We start from the raw sequence: 26,928 nt of genomic DNA, 5'->3' as shown, positions 1-26,928 counted from the left end.
CTATAGCATACTACTCAGTAAAACAGGTGTGTAAGACCACAGAATTTCATACGAATAATCTGTAGTTTACTGTGGGCGTTATAAAGGCCCCATTTCACAGCAAAACCATGACCCAAAAAAATTACAACTCTCAATATCTTCTCAACTAATGGATCTGTACTCTAGAAAACTATAGCATACTACTCAGTAAAACAGAGTGTGTAAGAGCACAGAATTTCATACGAATAATCTGTAGTTTACTGTGGGAGTTATAAAGGCCCCATTTCACAGCAAAACCATGACCCAAAAAAATTTCAACCCTCAATATCTTCTCAACTAATGGATCTGTACTCTAGAAAACTACAGCATACTACTCAGTAAAACAGAGTGTGTAAGACAACAGAATTTCATACGAATAATCTGTAGTTTACTGTGGGAGTTATAAAGGCTCCATTTCTCAGCAAAACCATGACCCAAAAAAATTTCAACCCTCAATATCTTCTCAACTAATGGATCTGTACTCATGAAAACTATAGCATACTACTCAGTAAAACAGAGTGTGTAAGAGCAGAAAATTTAATACGAAAAATCTGTTGTTTACTGTGGGAATTATAAAGGACCCATTTCACATCAAAACCATGACCCAAAAAAATTTCAACCCTCAATATCTTCTCAACTAATGGATCTGTACTCTAGAAAACTATAGCATACTACTCAGTAAAACAGAGTGTGTAAGAGCAGAAAGTTTCATACGAATAATCTGTTGTTTACTGTGGGAGTTATAAAGGCCCCATTTCACAGCAAAACCATGACCCAAAAAAATTTCAACCCTCAATATCTTCTCAACTAATGGATCTGTACTCTAGAAAACTATAGCATACTACTCAGTAAAACAGAGTGTGTAAGACCACAGAATTTCATACGAATAATCTGTAGTTTACTGTGGGAGTTATAAAGGCTCCATTTCTCAGCAAAACCATGACCCAAAAAAATTTCAACCCTCAATATGTTCTCAACTAATGGATCTGTACTCAAGAAAACTATAGCATACTACTCAGTAAAACAGAGTGTGTAAGAGCAGAAAATTTAATACGAATAATCTGTTGTTTACTGTGGGAATTATAAGGGCCCCATTTCACAGCAAAACCATGACCCAAAAAAATTTCAACCCTCAATATCTTCTCAACTAATGGATCTGTACTCAAGAAACCTTTAGCATACTACTCAGTAAAACAGAGTGTGTAAGAGCAGAAAATTTAATACGAATAATCTGTTGTTTACTGTGGGAATTATAAGGGACCCATTTCACAGCAAAACCATGACCCAAAAAAATTTCAACCCTCAATATCTTCTCACCTAATGGATCTGTACTCAAGAAAACTATAGCATACTACTCAGTAAAACAGAGTGTGTAAGAGTAGAAAATTTAATACGAATAATCTGTTGTTTACTGTGGGAATTATAAGGGCCTCATTTCACAGCAAAACCGTGACCCAAAAAAATTTCAACCCTCAATATCTCCTCAACTAATGGATCTGTACTCAAGAAAACTATAGCATACTACTCAGTAAAACAGAGTGTGTAAGAGCACAGAATTTCATACGAATAATCTGTAGTTTACTGTGGGAGTTATAAAGGCCCCATTTCACAGCAAAACCATGACACAAAAAAATTTCAACCCTCAATATCTTCTGAACTAATGGATCTGTACTCTAGAAAACCATAGCATACTACTCAGTAAAACAGAGTGTGTAAGAGCACAGAATTTCATACGAATAATCTGTAGTTTACTGTGGGAGTTATAAAGGCCCCATTTCACAGCAAAACCATGACCCAAAAAAATTTCAACCCTCAATATCTTCTCAACTAATGGATCTGTTCTCAAGAAAACTATAGCATACTACTCAGTAAAACAGGTGTGTAAGACCACAGAATTTCATACGAATAATCTGTAGTTTACTGTGGGAATTATAAAGGCCCCATTTCACAGCAAAACCATGACACAAAAAAATTTCAACCCTCAATATCTTCTCAACTAATGGATCTGTACTCTAGAAAACTATAGCATACTACTCAGTAAAACAGAGTGTGTAAGAGCACAGAATTTCATACGAATAATCTGTAGTTTACTGTGGGAGTGATAAAGGACCCATTTCACAGCAAAACCATGACCCAAAAAAATTTCAACCCTCAATATCTTCTCAACTAATGGATCTGTACTCAAGAAAACTATAGCATACTACTCAGTAAAACAGAGTGTGTAAGAGCAGAAAATTTAATACGAATAATCTGTTGTTTACTGTGGGAATTATAAGGGCCCCATTTCACAGCAAAACCATGACCCAAAAAAATTTCAACTCTCAATATCTTCTCAACTAATGGATCTGTTCTCTAGAAAACTATAGCATACTACTCAGTAAATCAGAGTGTGTAAGAGCACAGAATTTCATACGAATAATCTGTTGTGTACTGTGGGAATTATAAAGGACCCATTTCACATCAAAACCATGACCCAAAAAAATTTAACCCTCAATATCTTCTCAACTAATGGATCTGTACTCTAGAAAACTATAGCATACTACTCAGTAAAACAGAGTGTGTAAGAGCACAGAATTTCATACGAATAATCTGTAGTTTACTGTGGGAATTATAAAGGCCCCATTTCACAGCAAAACCATGACACAAAAAAATTTCAACCCTCAATATCTTCTCAACTAATGGATCTGTTCTCAAGAAAACTATAGCATACTACTCAGTAAAACAGGTGTGTAAGACCACAGAATTTCATACGAATAATCTGTAGTTTACTGTGGGCGTTATAAAGGCCCCATTTCACAGCAAAACCATGACCCAAAAAAATTTCAACTCTCAATATCTTCTCAACTAATGGATCTGTACTCTAGAAAACTATAGCATACTACTCAGTAAAACAGAGTGTGTAAGAGCAGAAAGTTTCATACGAATAATCTGTAGTTTACTGTGGGAGTTATAAAGGCCCCATTTCACAGCAAAACCATGACCCAAAAAAATTTTAACCCTCAATATCTTCTCAACTAATGGATCTGTACTCTAGAAAACTATAGCATACTACTCAGTAAAACAGGTATGTAAGACCACAGAATTTCATACGAATAATCTGTAGTTTACTGTGGGAGTTATAAAGGCCCCATTTCACAGCAAAACCATGACCCAAAAAAATTTCAACCCTCAATATCTTCTCAACTAATTTTCTCAACTAAGGATTAGCTCATTGATTGAGATCCTGAGTTCGAATCCCAGGCTGCTGGCCCTTAAATTTTCTCTTCCTAGGCGCTTCTTACAGCTCACTATCCGGTTGTTAGAAACAAGAGATGTCTGGAGGCCGACAGTGAACTGCAAAAAGCTGCGGTAAAAATTATACAAAGTAGAAGTTATTATAATAAAATTTAATGAATTGTTCTGTTAAAAAATATTATAAATTTAAATTTCAGATCTCATACCAATCATTAACGCCAAGCTACATTTAATAATAAGAATTTAAAATCAATTAATAGCACTAACCTTTCCAATATCGTAACATTTAGAAAGTTTGCTTTCAATGTGATCAATGAAACCAGGAACTAGCTCATACTGTGGACATTGTTTGGAAAGAAAGTAGCAATTGTGCAATATTGCATTTCCTTCCGTAAGCTCAAAGGCTTTTTAAGGTCAGAACAATTCAGACTGCAATTACGGTTACCTACCCTCTCCTTAATTTTCACGACAATTTTACTTTCATGTTATTTCTGTAAAAATGCTCTTATTGTTGATGTAATCTTAGTATCTGTTTTATCTGTTGGTTGCAGGTGAGTCAGTTTGAGTATTATACTTTAGACTCCAATTTACGTGAGTAAAAAAATAATTTATTTCAATTTGATGCTAGAGAGCCATCTCACGTTTTAAAAACAAGTTTTATGCACTTATAGGGTATGAAACTGGAACCCTTACATATTTCTTATTCAATTTTTTATCCTGTACAACTGCAAATTCTCTTGTGCCCTTAAACGGCTCGATTCAGAGACGGCTTACCCAATTTTGTACAAGGTGAAACTGCAATCTAGTTATAGATATGCAAAAATTAAAGATATCTATCCTTGAAATGATTTATCTTCTGTGAAATAGGAGTAAGCCACCATAAACAATTGCGTTGAGAGTTATCCTGGAAGAGACAATTTTTGTACAGGTTTTTGTTACAATTGTACATTATGTAAATGATAAACTGGTGATTATTTGCGTATGCTGATAATGCTGTTTCAATGACTGCACAAGGAGGTCAAGAAAGAAGTTTTGGAGTTGGAATATGCAAAAAGGAAATTAAAAACCTGGTGTTTAACGAAGGAAGACTTTTGAACAGTCAGATAATTTGGAGGCTTCGGTCCTGTTTTGAAAACATTCCTTTTCTTAAAACAATTCTTAAATTAAGAAAATATAAAAATTATACATAGAAGAAGTTATTACAATAAAATTTAATAATTATTCTGTTAAAAAATGCAATGAAGTTAATCAATTAATGAATTATTTTAAGCAGACCTTAAGTAAAGCCTAAGGGAACAGATTTCCACCAAATCATTAACAAATCTTGTTTTCCAAATTATCTTCGAGCAGAGTTTTCTACTAAAACATTCCGTCCCGTAGTGAGTAACGGTATGTAAATACTCGTATAACATTATTTAATCTCATCAATTTGACATTAATCTGACAGAAATCGCTGCCATATTTACAAACAATCAAAATTTTTAAATGCTTACTACATCATAATATCAAACTCATTAATCATTCTTGTCTAACAGAATCGTATCTTGTTGCAGTCTGTTTTTTATTTGTTTTTTCCAGAATGATTTCAATCGCTCACTTTCTTTGTAAACAAACTTAATATCAGTCGCTCGAGTTACCCTACTGTACAAAGTGAAAGGTAAATCTACAGTCAGCAGACAAATGGAGCCATGTACAGTACTCTCCTCTGCGAAAGAGGATTTTTTTTAGTTTTGTGGATCACGTCCGTTGCCAGAGCTGGGTTTCCCATCACTAAAAGCCTTCTACTGATGAGTGTGTGGCAACTTATTAAAAAACTAGATATACCGAACCCTTTCAATAATAACCTACCAGGTAAATCTTGGTAGAAAGCATTCCGGAACCGTCATCCTATCATTGCAAGAAGGATAAGCGAACTGTTTCTTGAGCCAAAGTAACCAATACTAGTTTGAACGTTTCGTATAATGAAGTTTCTCAATAATTGAATGACGCAGATGCCCTAGAAGGTTTGAAAGAAATTAAAACTCTCCGGTAGGATAGTTGTATAAGGGTTGATCGTCAATAACTGAATGAAAAAGCGTAATGTTGAAAAATATTACATTATTTAGGTAGGCAAATTTAAAAAACGATTGTTATTAATTATGAATAAGACTGATTTTTTTTGTTAAAAATCAAAGTGGAACAGTGATTTAGGTATTTTGGATTTTTTAGGTCGTTTCAGGCATATACTTGTTGTCAATCACTGGTCCCACCCTAGGCGCCACGGTAGCCGAGCGGGTTAAGAGGCGAGACCTGCAAAGCTAATATGCATTGTGGTACTGGGTTCGATTCCCGGTCTTGGCCTTGGATTTTATTTAATGGTTAAATGAGAAATAGTAAAGTACGTTTGCTATTCGCCTCCGTCCACGACACCTAGTAAATGGTAGTTGGACGTTAAGCCATGCCTGAAATAATAGGCGATTACTTTACTTTACTTTTTACTTCACTAGTCCCACCCCATGTCAAACTTATTCGTATGAAACTTTCTGCTCTTACATACTCTGTTTTACTGAGTAGTATGCTATAGTTTTCTAAGGTACAGATCCATTAGTTGAGAAGATATTGAGAGTTGAAATTTTTTTGGGTCATGGTTTTGCTGTGAAATTGGGACCTTATAATTCCTACAGTAAACAACAGATTATTCGTATGAAACTTTCTGCTCTTACACACTCTGTTTTACTGAGTAGTATGCTTTAGTTTTCTTGAGTAAAGATCCATTAGTTGAGAAGATATTGAGAGTTGAAATTTTTTTGGGTCATGGTTTTGATGTGAAATTGGGCCCTTATAATTCCCACAGTAAACAACAGATTATTCGTATTAAATTTTCTGCTCTTACACACTTAGCTTTACTGAATAGTATGCTGTAGTTTTCTTGAGTACAGATTCATTAGTTGAGAAGATATTGAAATTTGAAATTTTTTGGGTCATGGTTTTGCTGTGAAATGGGGCCCTTATAACTCCCACAGTAAACAACAGATTATTCGTATGAAACTTTCTGCTCTTACACACTCTGTTTTACTGAGTAGTATGCTACAGTTTTCTTGAGTACAGAGATCCATTAGTTGAGGAGATATTGAGATTTGAAATTTTTTTGGGTCATGGTTTTGCTGTGAAATGGGGCCCTTATAACTCCCACAGCAAAAGGGGGGGTGAAGGTTGAATTCGCTGATTGGTCGTTTTTGAAGGGGGGTAAAGGTGGTGTCGTCGAATTCGCTGATTAATTTCTTAAGATGGGTGGGGAAAGGGGCGTGGCCTAAAGCCCTCGTCCTAGTTCTTGATTGTTGATTAAGAATGGTGGGGGCGGGGGTGGTGTAGTCGAATTTGCTAATTGGTCGATTAAGAAGGGGTGGGGGTAAAGGTGATGTCGTTGAATTCGGATTGCTTGGGAGGACGGCCATCTTGCACAATTTAGGTGTGTCGATGATTGATCAATAAAGAGGGGGTAGGGGGCGTGGCCTAAAGCCCTCGTCGAATTCGATGATTAGTCAATAAGGAGGGGTGGGGTAGGTGTTGGCGGAGTGGGGATGGCGGCCATCTTGCATAAAAAAGGTGCACAGTTTAGGTGTGCCAGAACCGCCATTTTCCCTCTACAAGCTCATACTTGACCCGCTTGGGAGGGCGGCCATCTTGCACAATTTAGGTGTGTCGATGATTGATCAATAAAGAGGGGGTAGGGGGCGTGGCCTAAAGCCCTCGTCGAATTCGATGGGTATTCAATAAGGATGAGTGGGGTAGGTGTTGGCGGAGTGGGGATGGCGGCCATCTTGCACAAAAAAGGTGCACAGTTTAGGTGTGCCCGAACCGCCATTTTCCCTCTACAAGCTCATACTTGACCCGCTTGGGAGCGGGTCTACTCTAATCTTACAAAACTTGTCACAATTCAGTCGTAAAACCTCTCTCAAAACATCTTAAAAGAGCATACCACATAAATATAGTTTGTGGGGGTTGTAATAGAATGAGTCTGGCGAAAATATGTCATTTAGTCCCGTTTTGTCAGGTAGCCAGCGACTCTAGGTACTTAATTTTTTTTTTTTTTTTTTTTTTTCACTTCTGACAATTAACCTCTATTTTGAAAAACTTTTAGTTTTAAAATTTATTGTTCTTTTGAGTAAGATAAGTTGGTGCATACGTAACTTATCATTTTAAAATTAAAATGTCCAGTTTTAAATATTACCAATATATTCCACAAGAAGTATGACAATGAATTGGTTTGTCCGCATTGGTTACCTGTACACTTTTTTACTGTAAGGAAAGCGGAAGTAGTTTTTGAAGCGCCAAGTAAGTTTAGTATGTATTCTTATTATTAGTAAAAGTAAAGTAATCGCCTATTTTTTCAGGCGGGGCTTAACGTCCAACTAACAAGTAGGTGTCGTGGACGGAGGCGGAAGCTCATACTTGACCATTAACAATTTTTTTTTAACAAATAAGAAACAGTCATACGTGGCATCCAACTGGGAATCTCCCACTTAAAAAGCCACGCTCTTGACCACTAGACCAAAACCCGCCCCAATATTATTATATATGAGTAACTTTCTAATTATTAATTGATTAGTTTCTTACAAAATTCAGGTATTCATAGAATTTTTGCTTCAGACTGGTGCAAATGTTTTGCCTTGAAAGTAAGTACCCAGGGTAAGTACCCATATAATGCTATGCATCCGGAATTGGAAGTTTGCCGCAATGAATCGAGACGACAAGCGGAAGAGCATCGAGAAGGCCAAGGCTCATCAGTAGGCTGTAACGTCAGTTGATGATGATGATGATGATGTACTCTGAATTAGCAAATTATATACTATACCCTCTCAATTAGCTGCAAATTATTATTTTATATTTTTATGACCAAAAATGGGAGCGAGCAGGAGTCTACGCAAGCAAACAATTTACTTCATAATGAGCCATCTTCTACCTCACATTTTGTTGGCTCTGGTTCCTCCGTATATACATTATTTTAATACGTACATCACAAATTAAATTTTAGCTAGAATGTTTTCAAAAAAATTAAAAATTTCGGCAAGCTCTTTAACTGCTTCTGAGATATTTTTAGGTAATATGTAGCATTGATGAAATAATAATAATTTAAGAAATTAAATAATAGAAAAATGAAATTGCGTTACTCCTTTTTTTTTTGTAATTTATTTAAAGAGATTTGACGATAATGTACAAGATAATTTTTTATTATTAATCATTATTAGGGGGTTGTGAGTTAATTATTTTTTGAGATCCAATATCCTTAATAGTAATTTTTTTTTCCAAACACTTCTGAATAATATGAAAGTTAAATATGTACTTTGAATAATCAGGACTAATTCTAACGAAAAATTAAATTAATAAGTAACAGGCAATTTATAAGAAGGTTTTAATCTTGGTTAAAAATTGTACAATCTTTAATTGATATATGTGTATGGTGTGTTTGTGTATGGTGTGTGTGTATGTGTATGTGTATGTGTGTGTGTGTGTATGTTGTGTGTAGACATAAATTTCGAATTTATTATTTTATTTAATGTCTACAATTTTTAAACATGTACATTATATTGCGTCTAACGCTAAAAACTTGTTTTAATGTCTACTTCCGCACAATAACAACAGCACATAGTGCCCTGCAATTATTATTTTTAATTTAAATTACAATTATTCTTTTAATTTCACTATAATTAACAAACCAAGCAAAGAGGATAATTTACCTTTGTGTTATTTTATTTTTTATTAAAAAAATTAATGGAAATATTCACGAACAAGGTCACTTCTAATTAATAAGCAAGATTAATTCTATTGAATTAATAATTTTTATTTTTAAGAAAAAATAAATTAGTTTTTTTCTTAAATCTCTTTCTTAAAACCTGAATATTTTCTTGAATATGCTGTTTTGTTTTTTAATTAGTGAAATATTATTATTTTATTTTTTTTAATGAAGTGACTAAAACGATTGGAAATAGATAAATCTCTAAATTTTAATAAATTCACTTACTTTGAAATTTATTTCTGTAAATCTAAATATAAATATATGCAGGGTGCATTTTTATTTATTTATATGAAACGAGAGCTTTATTTCCTATTCATTACACAAAAAATCAAATAGAAATAATAATATATACAAATAAAAAAGGAGCATAAGTTTACCATTATATAAATTGTAAGACATAGACGTAATTAAAATTTTAAAGAGAGTTATTTTATACATTTTTCAAAAAATACAAAGTTTTTAGCATTATCATTATTAAATAAGCAGGATCACATGTAAATCAGAGATATTTCCTGCGACAACCAGGGTTCACTTCCTATTAATACTGATGATAATTTTTTGATTGCCCAAGACAATGGCGCATCATAACAGAGAATGTCCTGAAACTAGATATCTCCATTATATTTAAAAGAATAAATAAGGTAAATAATAATATTAATAACGAAAAACTAGAATTTATTCGCACTATGATGCCCACATCTCTCAGCATCAACGAATTGTGTGGTGTAGTGTGGAAGGAGGGTGAACCATCAAATTTTAGCATTGCACTACATTGACTACACACGCCTTTTTCTCAGTACAGCTGTAATTTCCAAGCTTCTAACGCTGACAGATTTAGTTAGTTGTTTAATTTTATAACAACTTAATTTGAAAATAAATGTAGCTCTGCAATTATTTTTTTACAGCATTATTGCTTTTGCAGCTTTTTTTTCTTTCTCTTAATTTCACTTATTTGTGAAAACCCCAAATATGTATAAGTTTTAAATTTTCTTGGTCTTGACATGAAATTGAGACAAATAGTAAATAGACAATATTCGAAGCAGTGACCCTGCTTACTTAAAGTTTTCTTTATGTTAAAAAAAAAAATATACAAATTAACAATAGATATTTCCAAAGACATTAGATAATAATAGACAAAACAAACATTGTTCTTAAAAGTCATAATTTAGTAAAATTCAGACAAATAATTTATAAAAAAAAATTGTATAACAATAAAAAAGATGTTAATTTACACACTTTTTCTGTAATTGTGCTACTATACTTTTTTAAATTAATATTTCATTTTAAATATTTTCTTATTAAACAGCAATAGATGCCACAGTTTTGAACAAATTATTTTTGGACAAATACCGAAAAAATCTATTTGATCTAGGATATTCTACAATTCAAATGTTCTTTGAATTGATTTATTTTTACCTTTATATCGGAAATGGTAAATCCACTATACACTAGAAGCGAAAAAATAAATTGTAAATATTTTAATTTTTTCTACATTATATTATTGAAATGATTAAAAAATTTGTATTTCATTTGTTTGAAACAATAAACAAATAAAAATAAAAAGTCGTTAGAATAGCAATATATGTCGTTTGCAGTTAACAGTTGCAATCTGCCCGTAAATAACATTAGCTTTTTAATGTAAGAGACTTACTAATCGTAAGTGGAAGAAGAAAATGAGCGTGTCAAATTTTTAAAGACAATACATATTTACGCGCGATTGTATGTGTGTCAACGAACTGAATATCGCAGAAATTAAAAATCGCAAGAAGCTCAAAATTGGTGTCATGTTTAGGTTACCACCATCTTAATTTCTCAAATCAAGGTTTCAATTTAAATTAGATTTTTTTCCCTACACCGAAGCATTATCATGGATAAACTCCATCCGATCAGTATATTTTACCGGAGAAGTCCTAATTTGAGGGTAATCTACGTCTGCATTTGAGGCGATGCACAGCGAAAATTACCTTGTCCATAAGTTGCTACTTACGAGCGTTCAATAATTTTATGCGATTCCGCAACACTTTTTTTTAAATCTTGTGTGTTTAAATAACTTTTCAGTTAGAAATTCGGCACTAAGGTAGGCCACCGCGCAGCTACATGGTACCCCATGATAATCAGCAGACTCTCTCAGCAACATTCTTATAGCTAGTAAAATACGCGCATTCATTATAATGTACTTTTAAAGTAAATCTTATGATTAGAGTTGGCACCAACATTTAATTTTTCTGCAGCTGTTGATCGCAAGTGAAAGGTTATATTTGTAGAAGCATGGAGATGGAAAATGCGAATTACTCAACTGAGTATAGGAATAAGCCGAAAATTTTTCCCATTGAAGAATAAAACATTGTAAAGGGACGTTATTGAACTGAATGTTAAAAAATTTATAAGAAACAAGGAGAGGCCTGGACCGTTCTATTTTAAGGTGTTACTTACAGGAATGTTTTGCAAAGCAAACATGCATACAAACTTGTGCTTTGCATGCTTCATGTGCAGTTTCGCTTGAGGCGGCTAAATCGGAAACTTTACTGCCCCTATTATTATTAACAAGAAATCTGCAGTAACAAAACAGCATTGATTTGCGTATGTCCATGTTACTTAAAGTTTGTTTAATTGGTAATTAATAAAATTGTTAATAACACATCGGTACAATATTTATGTATCTTCACATTGCGACCGTCAGGTTTATTCCTCAAGTATCCGACTCGTAAACATTCATGAGCCCTCAGGTTCATTAAACACACCCCAGTTCTATGTTATTCTAGTACACATTACCGTTTTAGTTTCACATCCATAAAACACTCTGGGCCCTATACACTATTTTGTGAAAAAGAAGTGAAACATTTAGAATTGTTGCTTAAACTGCAAAGCGGCCTACACACGTTGCAATGTTACCTTCGATCGTAGAACATATTGAATGAAAAATGAATAGCAAACAGCTTGCTGATTTTTCCATTAAGCAAACCTAATTTTATATGATACATTGTGTGATAAATCGTTCGGACAGTCATTCGCTGCTTAACTATTAACCATTAAACAAGAAATCAATAATCTTACCAAACAAATGAATAATGTGTTGAGCAAAACAAATTTTTTTTAGTCTATAGTCTAATAATAAGATTGTAAATAAAATCAAAAAAATTAGTTCTAGAAAATGAATGATGAAAAAACTGAACAAAATGAAGGCAGATAATAGAAATTTAATACGAAACAACACTTTTAAATTAAGCATAAAAGGAAAACATTCCCACAAGGAAATAGTTAAAAAAGAACTACAATAAAATGATATAAATAAGACAAAAATAAATAAACCGAAAATATGTAAGTAAAATCTACACATTATGGAATCAGGACTTTTAACGTAAGGGTATGTGCTGGAGATTATGTCATGAAGTCGGCACGCTCTAAATAAATAAAACTGTTAACACAAAATAAATAAATATAGACAATAATATATAAAAATTAAGATTATTGTATACACATTTTTTTTTCTATTTTACTTTTCTGCAATTGATGTTTTCGGAAAAAAAGAGGCAACGCTATTGCATTACCTTTATGTGGACTGATTTCTGTAAATTATATAATAATTTCTGGCGTCTTTTTTTATTTTTTTTTAAAATGGTCCCTGAAATCAGATATGATTCTGTAGTCTTAAAAATGGAAAATTTTTACAGCTCCGGTCAAAAATGTAGTTTAGCAAAATTTGTATTTTCTGTAATTTGATGGTGTTTGGCACACCATCGAAACGTCGCTATAAATACAAAGAGAAACTAAGAAGCCAAATTGGGATCCTCATATTATGGCAGCCACCATTTGCCAACTTTATGGCAGCGCCATAATGAAGACGAAATGCCTTTTCCGTACTGCTCACTTTGTGAAACAGTGCTACAAATATACAAATGCAATGATCATTCAGACCGCCTAACATCTAAAGATTTACAACAAATTGTTACTTGTGTAGGCCGCTTCTTGACAGTAAACAAGAAAGCTATTTGACAGTGAGGAAATAGCATACGTTATCACTGAGACAGATTCTAACTGTACTTAATACTAAATCCGACAACTGATTCAATCAAGTTTTTAAGATATATATTTATATTTAGAGAAAAACCTTGAAAAGGCAAGTAACCAAACTATCTTTAATTTCTTTCTCATAACAATATTCCATGCTTTTTCAAAAATATTTATTTTAAAAACCAGAATAAAGTAAAAATTTCTTATCATCTATTCATTGTTCATAAAATAAAGAAATTAGCAAATCAAATCAAAATAGAAATATCACATTGACAAAACAATGACCAAGTATTTAAAGAACATCAAATTCTTAAACATTAAATATCTATTTAAAATTTACTAAATTAGGCCACGATTTTCTGTTACATGTGTTTTTAATATTAATGTTTTATTATTATTTTAAAGAAAAATATTTTTTAGAAAATTAAAAAAAAATAAAATGGAATATTAGTAAATGAAAAACAGACCACAAAATTTTGCAGAACGGTTAGGTAAGTGATCAAAAATCCCCCCTCAAATTTAAAAATTCCCAATTTCCAACTCGAACTTGTGCCTATTTATAAATTAAATTACCAATATTATAACTTTTTAAGTAAATTTTGCCTCAGTTTTCTTAATTTTACACACTATCATCTTCATTGAAAGAAAGAAATACCATTGCAATTTTCACAGTTTCCACAAACTGATTTTTTTAAATTTTATCACTACTAGTTTCGGAAAAATGAATAAGACTTTCTATAAATAACTTATATCGTTACATACATTGTTATTATCAATACCTTCTATTTAAAATATTTTTCCAGAAAAACATTTTAGGCAGTTGTAGATGAGAGGTCATGTTGATTTCTCCTTAAGTGTGATTTCAATTTAAAGATCGGAATTGTCACGTCGGATATTAACAGAATAAATGGTCGCTAAAATTCCATGTTTGAATAAAATTACGAATTTCCTGAACGGTCCAAGATTTAGTCGAAAATCTCATCAGGGGTTTCTTGAAACAGGGTCTTTTAGATTTCTCCCGTATTTGTATTAATTTTTTTTGTTTAAACTTTCTTCGTTGAATTGAATATGTTAGGAGATTTCGAGGGAGGGATTACTATAGAAATCCCCTTAAGATGCCGGTTTGACAGCATATATAAAGTTAATTATAATTAAATAAGTTGTTAAAATCCCTGTTAGGGCATTAGTTAGTTACATGTCAAATACATTTTACTTTCTCTTACTAGGTAGCAATCATTTATATATATATGTAAGAGAGATATATATATATCTTACTAGGTATATACCTAGTAAGAGAGAGTCAAATTTATTTGACGTATAGCTAACTAAAGCCCTAACAGGATTTTTACAACTTATATACATATATAAACTTTTACGGCATGATCCGTACCTATGAAAGTTTTCATACTTGGTATTGATATTGACACTAAGATTTCAGCTAAAATCCGAATCGGAAGACCAATATTCTGAAAGTCTTTTTCAGCTTTCGCGATGGATGGATGAAATGGAGTTTCAATTATTTCTTTACACTTCCTTTACAATAATCACTCAAGTAATTCTGAAAAATAAAATACCTAGAAAAATTGATTTTGTGGAAAATATGGCTACGGTTCCACCAGCTAAATAATGTTAAGGGACATTCAAAGCATTTCTAATTATCAGTTTCAATGAAAATCTATCTTTATTTTCAATTCCGTCCTAAATGATTTGGATTCTAATGCTTATATTTTGCAATAATTTTTTAAAAAATCATTTGAAGAAAAAATATTGGTAATTTAGTAAAACAGGTTCTGTAAGACATATATGTAGGATTAAGTCTGTAAATTGAAACCATAAGTCTCAGATTCGATGTTGGCGTGCATATTATGTGTGGACTGTATAGTGAGATACATTTACTAATTACTGAACGTCTGTAATTTATGGCAGGCCCGCATCACCGAATTAGTTAACGAAAACTAAAAGAATTAGTCAATAAATTATAATAATGGTAAAAATAGAATAATTTGGAGTTCACATTAAATCCAAGAATATTTGTTTTAATGGGAATTCTTTCAGCTAGTTAATATTGGAGTCAATAAATGTAGTAAAAATTCATTCTGAAGAAAATTGGTCATTTACAAGTGGAAGAACTGAAAAGAAGAGGAAATTGTGAGTTTCACACTAGAATTTGTCTCTCTCTTCAGGTTTAAGAATCAATTTTTAAAGTATTTTGCTGAATTGCTTTACCAACAACAAAATTTTAAATAAAATCAATGAAGATGACTAGATGTGCGAAAAGTGGAATTGTAAACATCAGTACTGTGACAGAATAACTTGACAACGGATTAAGAAGTTGTGTACTTAATAAAAACAGCAACTTAGCTCTTGTTGGCTATATAATTTGGAACAAATATTAACTTTGTATCCTTAACGTATTTAATTTTTTTTATAACTCAGGCACTGTAAGATAAGTTACACTATATTATTATTTTCTTGTATATATATGTATATATATATATATATATATATATATATATATATATCATTTACTGTATTATATATAATATAATATATATATATATATATCATTTACTGTATTATATATTATATATAATATATATATATATATATATTTATGAACGCTAATTTATATGACGCTATCCTACAGTTTCTTAATAAATACATAACAGGTTTGAGGCATAAATACATAGCCTCTATAAAATAAGTAAGATTACAATTATAAAATCAAATAATAAACAAGCCATACCACATCTACAATGTGCATTGATTTATATATGTATACGTCAAATTGGTTACTTTAAACTCATTTACAATAGATTTGTACCCCGTTAAGATTTTTAAAACAGAATTTCTGTTTTTACTTTTACTTATATATTTTTTTAAGGCAAATCCAATATTAACAAATATACTCCTTTATACTGGTTAATTATTACAAGTTTTATTTAAAAAAACGAATTATTTATTAAAAAGAAGTGGTAACATTTACTGATTAATACTACTTTCAATCCCAAGTTATATTGAAAGAAAAAAGTATTCATAAAGCGAGATCTCATTCTCGATCGTTTTAGGGAAATTTTACATTTTATAATTTTTTAATATTTCATGTTTTCGAGAGTTAAAGCAAAAGTATATTTAATTACAACTATTTTATGAAGATAATATTTTCTTGTTCGCTAATCAGTAAATGAGATGATATAATTTTAGAACTAAAAAATAAAAAATAAAAAAATGCGGAGGCCTTAAAGTTGGTATTTCGCTTTGATCCTACTGTCGCTACCTTTTTTAAATTTAGTATCTTATTTACCCATCTAAAAACCCATAATTTTTTTTTAAGTACCTTATTACAGTGCTAAACTCTGATTATGAATATGTCAGATCGCTTCTTTTTTTGTAAGTGGGTGTGAGTATGGGTGTCATTTCTTCATGTTAAATATTTTTTTAACTACTTATTCATACAACTACTTTTATTTATTTATTAAAAAAAAAAAAAAAAACCTGGAATATTCATTTAGCGTGATCTGAGGTGTTAACTTGAGAATTGCGGTAAAAGTAAGAGTTTACCAGATTGAATACTAGATTATTTTTTTATATGTACTATTTATCAGTAAACTGGAACCCCTCCATAACAATCATTCATTACAAAGTTTTTGTCCATTAATTTTACTTGATCAATCGCCTCTAATACTAATATTATTCCGTAAACACACAGCGTTTCATATTATTTTATTATTATTATTATTATAATGTTATTATTATTATTATTATTATTATACATAGATTATCAATATATACATGCAGAAGAATGTAACTTTTTTTCTGTATTAATAAATTTTAGAATATTTATTTGAACTACAAACTATAATAACAATTAGGGCACAAAATACGGAGTAGATGTGCTGTAATGGCTTGCGTTAATACAATCGGCTGATAAAAGAACGAAATAAATAAAAACGGAACTTCTGGTTTATTTGGGAAATAGGTTTAATAACTTTCTCTAATATCAGCTTTTTTTCATGTTTCACTTCCTTGAGGTTTTACAACATATGTATTACAACAAACTTTCTTTTGTTTATATGTGTGTGTTGTTAATGTGAGCTTAAAGGAAGAACAGATTTTACGTAAGTTTAATAAATTCCCTTAAAGAAAACTACCATTAGACATGCTAAACATCATCTGGAACTTTATCTCATTATCCCTTTATTTCTTCTAAGACTATATCCTATCCAATGTCTGAAGCAATGTGAAATTCATTCCCCTTATCCCAAGCAATCTCCACTTGATCCATGTTCATTTATCTCTCTTCTCCATCTCCTTTCGCTTAGTGTTAATTTTCTTTATCCCACCTTCCTAGGTTGCTCTTTAGGGCTGCGGTCATTGAGCTTTACTTCAAATGAAGTTTGTGCTGCTATGCCAGCTTCGATAAGTGAGACTAACTAGGCCTAACTACCTCTTGCCATGATCTTACGTGTGAACTGAATCTAATTACCATATACCTGATCTTATATTTCAGCGTCTTCCCTTCTACTTTCTTTAAAAACCTCATTACCGTCGTCTAGAAAAGGCTTTTGTTTGTTTGTTATTTTTTGTGAGAGTTCATGATCCGCTCGAATAAGACAATATTGTAAAAATTTTAAAAAGTTACATAATGCCTATTATTTTAGGCACGCTTTGATTGTACCTGGAGATTCTTAAAGTTGTTTGCGAGCAGAAATGAGCGAAATCCGCCAAAGCAACATTTTTATAATCACAACAGAATTAATAATTCTAAACTGGTATGAAACTTCTTCATCTGGCTCTTATTTCTTGTATGTCCATGTAGGACCACAATACTCTCGCTTCGTTAAATTGCTTTCCTGGAGGTACAGACTGTTTATGACCACTCCATCCTTGTATGAACTCCGTTAACTTTCACTGATCTATACAGCTGCTTCTTTCTAAATCTGTCAAAAGCTTCAGAGTTGAAGGGAAATGAGTAAGACCATCTAAGCTGAAAGTCTTATCTTTCTCTAGCAATTTTTATGTTAACAGTGTAATTTTGAATGTCAAATCCAGCGTGTTTTTGTTGTTCCTTTGGTTGCCAAATAATTTTCATTTTCCTATTTGTTACAGAGTTTAACATCGGAAGAATATAACCATGTGGTGGTGGAAAAATGAACAAATACAAATTACAATTTGTTACAAGAAACACAAATAAGATGGAACTCAACAGTAGGTTATGCTCGTCACCACCCATTTTACAAATCAGTTTTCCAGGTAACTTTCTTGAAAATGGTTCCAAAAAATTTCTTTAAAATTTGAATAAAAATTGTATTTATCAATTTTATTTGAAAAACTTGAGCAGGAAATTCATTTTATAAGATTTCTAGGACATGAAGTTATGATTTCATTTAAATTACTACTTTAGTATACTAGTGATTACACCTGAACAATATTTATTAAGCTCTAAATTTTTTGCTACATCATTTCTTCGGAAGTCTGTTTTTAGCGATTAGCTTCTTCGTTATTTTCTCTAAATCGGCACCAACAACTTTCTTGTAGGCTCCCTAAGGAACAAAACATTATTCCACGAAAAAAACATTTTAGTAGTGTGCTAGGGAAAAACATGCTAACTTTAGAAGCACAGACTAGGAAATGAAAAGTCGCATGAAATCTCACACCAGATTAAAATCTTTTTTTAATTTTATTTATTTATTATTATTATCTTTTTTTTGTGGTGAACATATTTAAATGAAAGTTCAAGTAAGAAACAGAAAAAACTCAGGAAGTGATAAATGAAAAAAAGCAAGTTATTAAAGCATCTGCTCAAATTAGTAGGATGTTCAGATTTTGTTTTTTCTTTGTTTTTTAATGTTTTTCCTTTAATGGTTTATTGTTAGCTCAATATTTTTGTAAAATTCAAAAATATAAAATAAAATACCAAAGCTTTTTATAAAATACACAAATAAAACAGTCTGTTATCAACATCTAATTTAAAAAATAAAACCCTAAGGCGAATATTGAATAAATTTAGAAACTATAAAAAAAATAATTATAAATAAAAATACGTAGTCAATGCTCACTAACCACTAATTTATTACAAAAACAACAGTAAAATCCAGTACTATTTGTGAAAATTTATAATTATTTCCTTTATTAATATCACGTTAGGACTATTATTTATTTATTTATTTATTATAGTAACAATATCACCTTAGGCAAATGGCGTTTTCCTCCTTATAATTATTTATTATTATTTGTTTTCACTTTTTTTTAAAACCAACTTCCGCCTCCAAATTTGGATGTAAGGCCTCCAATTCCTTTACCAAATACATTACCAACTCTGCCGACAACATTTGCTGTAACATTGGATATTTTGGCCACATAGTTTGCGTCCTCTTCACCGCCAATGCCCTCCCTGACTGTCACCTTGGGCCGGGCTCGGTCTTCTTCATCAAATCCTTCCTCGTCGTTACCTCTGCACAGAAAGAACAGAAAAAAAATAATATAATTTACGTTTTAAACGTTTTAAGTACTAACTAAAACTTGGGTTAAAACCCATCCATATATCTCCAGTACGTAAATTTGGGTTCTGTTTTCTTTTCTTATTTTTGAAGTGATACAGTTGTGTTAAATATTTTAACAATAAATATCTAATTTAGAATTTTAACAACACATTTGGCTCTTATAATTAAATAAGTGAAAGGATCGTATCATTACACAAGAATGTCGTATAGAGGCATACTACTGGTCCCCTCTCTAAAAGTACACTTAGAATATTCCAGGAAAAAAAATTATTAATAAAAGTCATAGATTTATGTATTTCTGTTCACCAAAATTGTAAAGCCTAATTAAATACAAAGTTTTAATAAAATCTTAGAAGTCGTTTTCGACTACAAAAAACTTAAAATCGATTCAGCAATTTCGCACATCCGGTTGACCACTTTTAGCCAAACTGGTCAAACCTTATTGCTGTTTCCTTTGTAATTGTAATTTGTAAAAACACAAAACTTTTGAGGGCAAGGGACATCAAAACGGTGAAAACTTGAAATAAAAAATTTGTCTGATTACAATACATTCTTGTTATTTTAAATGAAATTATGTATTTTAATGAAACTGACTCTCCATCACGTCGTGAAGACATGGTAAGTGCACAAGTTGCTTCTTCTGTTTGCATTCTTGAAGATACAGTTTGATAAGTTTTTGATTTCAATTTATCTTCCATCACGCCTTGTAATTCAAAATCAGAGTATAGTTTCTGCAAATAAATAAATGGGTTGATTTCATTTTTCCAAACTTTTATTAATCCTAGTCATTAAAAAGTTTTAACTAACCTTAACAATATGGGATAGACATGTACACTGACATGGATGAAGAGAATGGTCGTTTCTTTCAGACAACCAGTTGCACAGCATTTGTATTTGTGCAGTATACCATTGCTGTTCAGCACACAAATAGTAAAAATCATTTTATTAAGGTATGATAACACTTACATATACAAAAATTTATAAGCAAAAAAAGAATTACTTCAAAAAAGTTTAAAATCCACAGTTCATCATTAACTTTGCTGCGAATTTGGTCCATACTATTTCTTGTGAAGTTCACATAAGCTTGTCCCATATCTTTTCCCGATCCAGATACATTCTGTAATAAACACTTTTCATTTCTAAACAAGGATGTAAATAACAATTTGGTTTAAAACATTCACATGACATTCTCTTTCTTAAGTTCTCGAGGTCCTAGCATAACGTTTCTCAAACTTAGAATCCTTTGAATTATTTATTGGTTTAAGCATTGGAATCATTTTAAATTAGATATCATTAAAACACGGGAGAGGAGTTTCACTCCCCACGGCATCGGCTTAACCCTCCCAGATTTTCCAGAAATCGTAATTCGGAAGGGAGAGCTAAACATGTCTCGCGGTGCCAATAGAAAGACACAATAAAGAATATGTTGCCCTACCAATATATACAGGGTGACCAGAGTTATATGCTCCACCCACTTTTTTTTTAAACGGCGGGAAATTTCGAAAAAATAAAAAACACGTATTTAATTATTTTTAGTGATTAACCCATGTATATATGTATAATATATAATATATATATATATATATATATAACCCATGTATATATATATGTTCAAAGAAATGGAACTTAAATAGAAAGGAAGTCCAATTTGCCTATCTGGAAACTTTCATAATAATTCGTACAATTCCAATATTCGAACATTTACTGAAATGGCATTTATACAAAATTGCGTACCTATCCCTTAAAACGTAAATATAAAATAAATATTTATTGCAAGAACTTTCAAATAGAATTTGACCTCCCTGTTTCTTATAATAGAGATTAGAGATTAAAGGTGAAAATAGCGGGGCGGGACCTATTCTCTACGGCACCGATCTTATACGATGTTTACAGAAAAATTCAGAGCCATTTTCAAGAAAATGTCAGAAACTTGTAATCCGAAAAATCCTCTGGTAAGAATTTTCAGGACATATAAAAGTTAAATTTTTGATATTTTCTGATTGCCGATCAAACAAAAACAGGTTCTCCACAAATACGTCTTTCGGACATCTTTTCTAATTCAGGAGATTACAAAACTTATATTTCCGATGAAAACTCTTTTTCTAAGAGCAGTAAAATTGAATCAAACAATAGTTTTAAAGTAACTTTAAATTTTAGCACATGTAATATCTTTCTTACATTAGCCTGTTATTCTATAAAATTAAACATTGGGGATCTAAGCCACGCCTCTAACCCTAAGAACTCAATACAACAATCTTTATTTTTAAAAAATAAAAACCATATACCAACCGTAAAACTCAGAATAGAACCAATCAAACTTCCTTCATCATATCTTGACATTTTTGACAATGTCGCTTCCAACACAGCAATCAATTTTGAGATCATACCTTGGCTCATACTTGCAGAAGTTTTCTCAATCAAATCATCAATTTTGGTATGATACTGATGCTGCAAATGACAAAATAAAAATTTTCATTACAATTACTAGAAGTACATCACACAATACTATCTAAAGTCATTAAACTATCACAAATGAGTTAAAATTCAAAAGTTTCAGTTGTAAATAAAGTTTTTTGCGCGAAACACTCACACAGCTTTTCTGATTCAAAATTTAATATTTCAAATAAGATCTAAACGTTTTTAGCATCGTGCCAAGTAAAAAGATAATCGATAGAGTACTTTTTAAAATAATTACATTATAAAAAACGAAACAATTATTACTTAAGAAAGACTTCTCGTTAACTGATTCCCTTCCAATTCAGAATTTTGACATTAATTTTCTTATCAAAATGTTTCATCAAATAAACATTAAAGTACGGTACTTGTATGGAAACGTTAAAGAACATTGTTACAGTTTTTTTTTTTTTTTTTTTTTTTTTTTTAAGAAAATAAAACCAAATCCTTGGAAAAAAAACAGGCGTTAAAATAGCACTTCGAAATCATAGAACATCGACAAAAGATTTCTACCAGGTCTCATGATGGCACAAAAACCAAATATCAAATTTTAACTTCGATTATCGGTTTCCTTTAGTTTTGTTTTCTTAAAACCAACTCGTTTAAAAACCAGTTCTTTGTACTTCCGAACCTTCAAAATAAATTCAAATTAAAAATTTGCACAATTGCATTACTTTCTTTTACTTAAGGTTAGAAAAAGTTGAGGATTTTTGACTAGCTCTAGTGACAAGAAATAATGAGATAGTGCTTTTGGACCACTTCTTACCAGATCAATACCATCGACTGCACACAGTTTAAAGGACTGGTTTTTAGCATCAAGTATTACATTGACCATGGCACACATCTCTGAAGGTATGATGTAGTCTGTTGAAATGAAAGTAACACCTTTCTTAAGCCAGGATTGAAATGCACTTTCAGTTCTGTAAATCGAAAAAAATTAACTGTTCAATGAAGCGAAAGGAGTAATTACTTAAAATATAAAAAATCATGTTAGCAGATTTAAGGGAAAAGAAGTAATAAAAATTATTGTTACCAGTTTTATTCCTAAAAAAAGAAATGATTCAGAATTTACCTAGTGTTAGTAAGCTCAAGTGTAAGCTTCTAAATAATTTCACATACTTGCTTTTTTGGAACTTGTATTCCAAACCCTGCATTTTGTTCTTATCTTAGATTTTGTGTTTTCACTTCGCTCTTCGCTTTAGAAGATCGCCTAATTGAAAGTGCGACTGCTTCATTCCTCTCATCTTTGGAGACTCACAAACCTCTCCTTTTTTTATTAAAAAAAAGACCAAACTCATTCGGAAACTTTTGTTAAGTTTTAGTGATTTGTAGTGAATTCACTGATTAAGGAATTCACCGTTGGGCAAAAGAGTGTTTTGCTTTCAACCATTATTCCCCTCGGCAAATGGTTTTCTTCAATAAATGCACGAATTTTTAAGAAATGATGCCCTGAAGTATAAGGTTTTCAATTTTTATTTTTTCTCTACAATACAAAATCTAATCCAATTTACTTTTTATTAAACTGATTCATTAAAAATTAAAATAAAATTGTGCTAACGGCCAAAAAAGTCGAAGCAATCAACAAAAAAACAAAAAAATAGAATGACATCTGACCAATTCTTATTTTGTTGGTCACTTGAGGGTCAAAATTTGAAATATTACAAAATTTGTTGCACTTATTACCTGCAACGAAATTGTTGTAACAAATTGCTCAATGAGCGCTCAAGGGCATGACAAAAAAATTATAAGATAAAATCTATTTAGAGCGAGAAAAATTACACCGTTTCTCTTAACGTTTGACAGTAATACTGGAGGAGATAACTTACCTTTGAATGCATGATTCAATCATATCACAAGCCATTAGTTTTAAACGTTGTTCCAGATGTTGTCTAAATTCAGTGTCCGGCCAGTGAAGGTCTTGAATAAATGACTGTAGAGCATCCAGTTTCCAAAATAAGTCTTCAGAAGTAGCACATCCATTTCTTACAAAAACCATCAGATATGTTAAAAAATGCATAGTAATAAACTGATGTTTAGAAGATTTAGTTAATTCTGTAACGTGACATTGTTTGAAATCGCATTAGGCCCTCGTTTCACGTCTTTGGGCGCTTCGTCAATAACAAAAAACATCATTGAAGATCAGAAGCGAAAGGACAGTTAGGGGAGACATTACATCGACACATAATCAATTATCTCTAGTCAAGTTTTAGTCTCAGGTATTGGGTGGAAAAAGACACTTCTAGATACTATGGCTTGAGTTTAACTACAATCTCAAATAATCTATACAAAATAAAGTAGGCAAATAGTACCAAGAGTGATCTGACTGTACAGAGGTGGCAACTTCAATCATTCACTTGTCCACTGCAACAAGTGTAATATAAACAGACAAAATTAATCAACTGAACTATCTGACGTTATATGATTTCCTTGTAGAGTAGAAACCATATTGGTTACAATTATTGGATACTAATTGAAGTAAATATCTTCAATGTTTATGAGGTTCGGCCCAAGACAAAATCGATGTGTATTTTTGGCAAAGTCTCGTTTTTTAATGTTAAAAATTAACATAACCGTATTTGTAACGTGAAGTGCCCATTGACGCGGTTACATATCTAATAGTTTTGAGCCTTAAAAAAGATAATAAAATTATCGAAATTATGGCGAATATATATTTTCTTTTTCCTTGGACAAACTTCAATAACCTGACAAGAGTGTTTCATAAATCGTTAGAGCGAATAAAATGAACACATAGGGAAAGAATTGGAAGGCATAATAGCAAATCCGTGATTCCTACTTCCGACTTTAAAACTTCAGAACCACTACAAACAGAACAAAACAGAACAACAACAAAACCGGTGGATATTATTTAGAAACGACTTAGCTAAGATAAAATTAGTTCTACTATTTACAAGATCTGTAGCCAAGAGAGCTGCAGCAAATTATCTGAAAACCATGATACATTTGAAAAGATACACAGCTTTTTCTTTACCAAACAAAGACGGCTGAAAAGCCTACATCACAGCTGTATGTGAATATGATGTTTTTTTTTTTAACCCACAAATATATCTAGTAAGTAAATGTACAAAACAAAACTACAAATAAGTAAATAAGTAATATACGTTTTTAGATGACTGACAAATTAACTCTGATATACATCGACCAGGTAATCTTAGGTTTAGCAGCATTGAAGAAAGTAACTAAGTTTCTAAAAGAGATAATTGATCTTGACTCACACACAATACTTTATAAACGCTATGTACATGAACTTTCAGTATATTATTGGCGGTATGGCGTAAATACAAACTGATTAGAAATTAAGTGTACATTTCATACCCTTTGATTTCCCATCGTTCTTTTTCAAACCCTTTATGGATAGACTGTGCGATTGAAGACTCCATAAGATCTACATATCTGACAACCAGTGGTGCAAATGTATCTCTTAAATGCTGATGAAAACGGCCATTCTTCAGGTTATCTGCAATTAAGATCAATCAAATCATCCATCAAAAGTTGAATAATCATGAGTACGATTAGTTTTATTCGAGAAATGAACGCCACCAACTTTCATTATAGGAACTCATGAACTGACTTCTCAGACAATGACCTATCGCTTTTGTTTACTTTTCTCAACGACCGAGAAAACAATTAGTTTGGGGAATGCTTCCTACAAAGATCTCGTTTCAACCGATAACAGATTCATGTGAATGTTTCACACCAGAATTTTACTTTCTTTTACAGCAAGTACGAAGAAGTAGGAATTGCATTGATATTAGAACAATATTTTTATTAAAATTTATTAATTAATTAAAATGTGTTATTCACATTTCGAAACATAATTATTATTATTTATTTATGATTTCATTGTCGGTGTAAGAGTATATGAATAAAATATCTCCAAAAGAATAATAATAGGAAATTCAATGCTAATTTGAAGATAAAAGTTAGACTGAAGGTAACAGCACTCTTACGACAAAAAGCATCAGAATTCTTTGAATTTGCTATATTAACTACAATAAAGGCGTACAATTGTATGGGTATAATTTTAAGAAAACATGTAACGTAAACACTTCATTAAAAAATAAAAAAAATCTGGAAAAAGACGTAAGTCTTTCTTACTATAATTCTTAAAGTTCTAACTCATACATTTTTTTGACATCCGAGATCTTCAAGATCTCAACTGTGGCACCTTTTACCTAACAGGAGAAAGTAAGTTGCATTAATTAAAACAAATTACCATCAGATCTAAGATAGTCATTCATAATTTGGAAGAGTGGAAATGAATCCCAGGTATCTGGCGGTTGTTCAGCTAAAACTTGGTCCATGTCCATGGCGAACAGCGACCAGAATATTTCTGCATGCTCCACTAGGAGATCACTGAACCAAGCAAATGCCTACAAAACAAAAGCATATGCAAATATATTGCAACACACGTATGTATTTAATTATGTTACTTCGCACTTCAAAAATCAACATCAAGAAGACAAAGAAAACAAAACTAGCAAGAGGAAGTAAAAATAAACGTTAGATCTACTGTAGAAAATAGGTGCCTCACGATTTAATAACACAAAAATACATGAATTTCATTTAATTTGTCCAGGCCAGGCGCTCACATGCAATTGTGCAACACATTTGATTGTTCATTGGTTAAGTCGCCTTCACATAAGCAAAGTCTCAAATTAGCCTCTCAAATAAAGCGTCGTAGAAAAAGCAAACACTTATTCAGTTTACAGCATGAACTTCTCATAGCTTGTCTAGGGCTCCTATGATGTCTAATGTTGATTACAAACGAACGGAAATGGAACGCTTAATATTAACATTTTTGCTGGACCAGAGACAAACAACAATCATCCAAATTCTTAGCAACATCTCATAAAATAAATAATTTTTTTCACAATAGATTTTACGTCAAAACATCTGATAAAAAACCTGAAT

At 31.5% G+C, this 26,928-nt stretch overlaps 1 protein-coding gene across 5 annotated transcripts in view; it reads right to left on the bottom strand.

Moving 5' to 3' along the window:
• Positions 1-19,063: 19,063 nt before the first annotated feature.
• Cadps (calcium-dependent secretion activator 1) overlaps positions 19,064-26,928 on the bottom strand; it is a 49,439-nt gene continuing 41,574 nt past the window's right edge. For all 5 annotated transcript variants that reach the window (XM_074144062.1, XM_074144065.1, XM_074144064.1 and 2 more), the window contains 9 exons: positions 26,231-26,387; positions 25,330-25,471; positions 23,823-23,978; positions 22,763-22,916; positions 21,832-21,990; positions 20,543-20,659; positions 20,350-20,454; positions 20,137-20,273; positions 19,064-19,493 (listed from right to left, as the gene is read on the bottom strand). In XM_074144062.1, coding sequence (XP_074000163.1) covers positions 19,289-19,493; positions 20,137-20,273; positions 20,350-20,454; positions 20,543-20,659; positions 21,832-21,990; positions 22,763-22,916; positions 23,823-23,978; positions 25,330-25,471; positions 26,231-26,387 — 1,332 coding nt within the window. In that variant the 3' untranslated portion in view covers positions 19,064-19,288. The remainder of the gene's footprint in view (positions 19,494-20,136; positions 20,274-20,349; positions 20,455-20,542; positions 20,660-21,831; positions 21,991-22,762; positions 22,917-23,822; positions 23,979-25,329; positions 25,472-26,230; positions 26,388-26,928) is intronic.

The sequence above is a fragment of the Rhodnius prolixus genome, unplaced genomic scaffold, assembly GCF_049639745.1.
Source record: "Rhodnius prolixus isolate KJV_2025 unplaced genomic scaffold, Rpr scaffold_30, whole genome shotgun sequence".
NCBI classification, from domain to species: domain Eukaryota; kingdom Metazoa; phylum Arthropoda; class Insecta; order Hemiptera; family Reduviidae; genus Rhodnius; species Rhodnius prolixus.
Note: the sequence above shows the minus strand (reverse complement) of the source record. Positions and strands in the feature narration are given on the sequence as shown.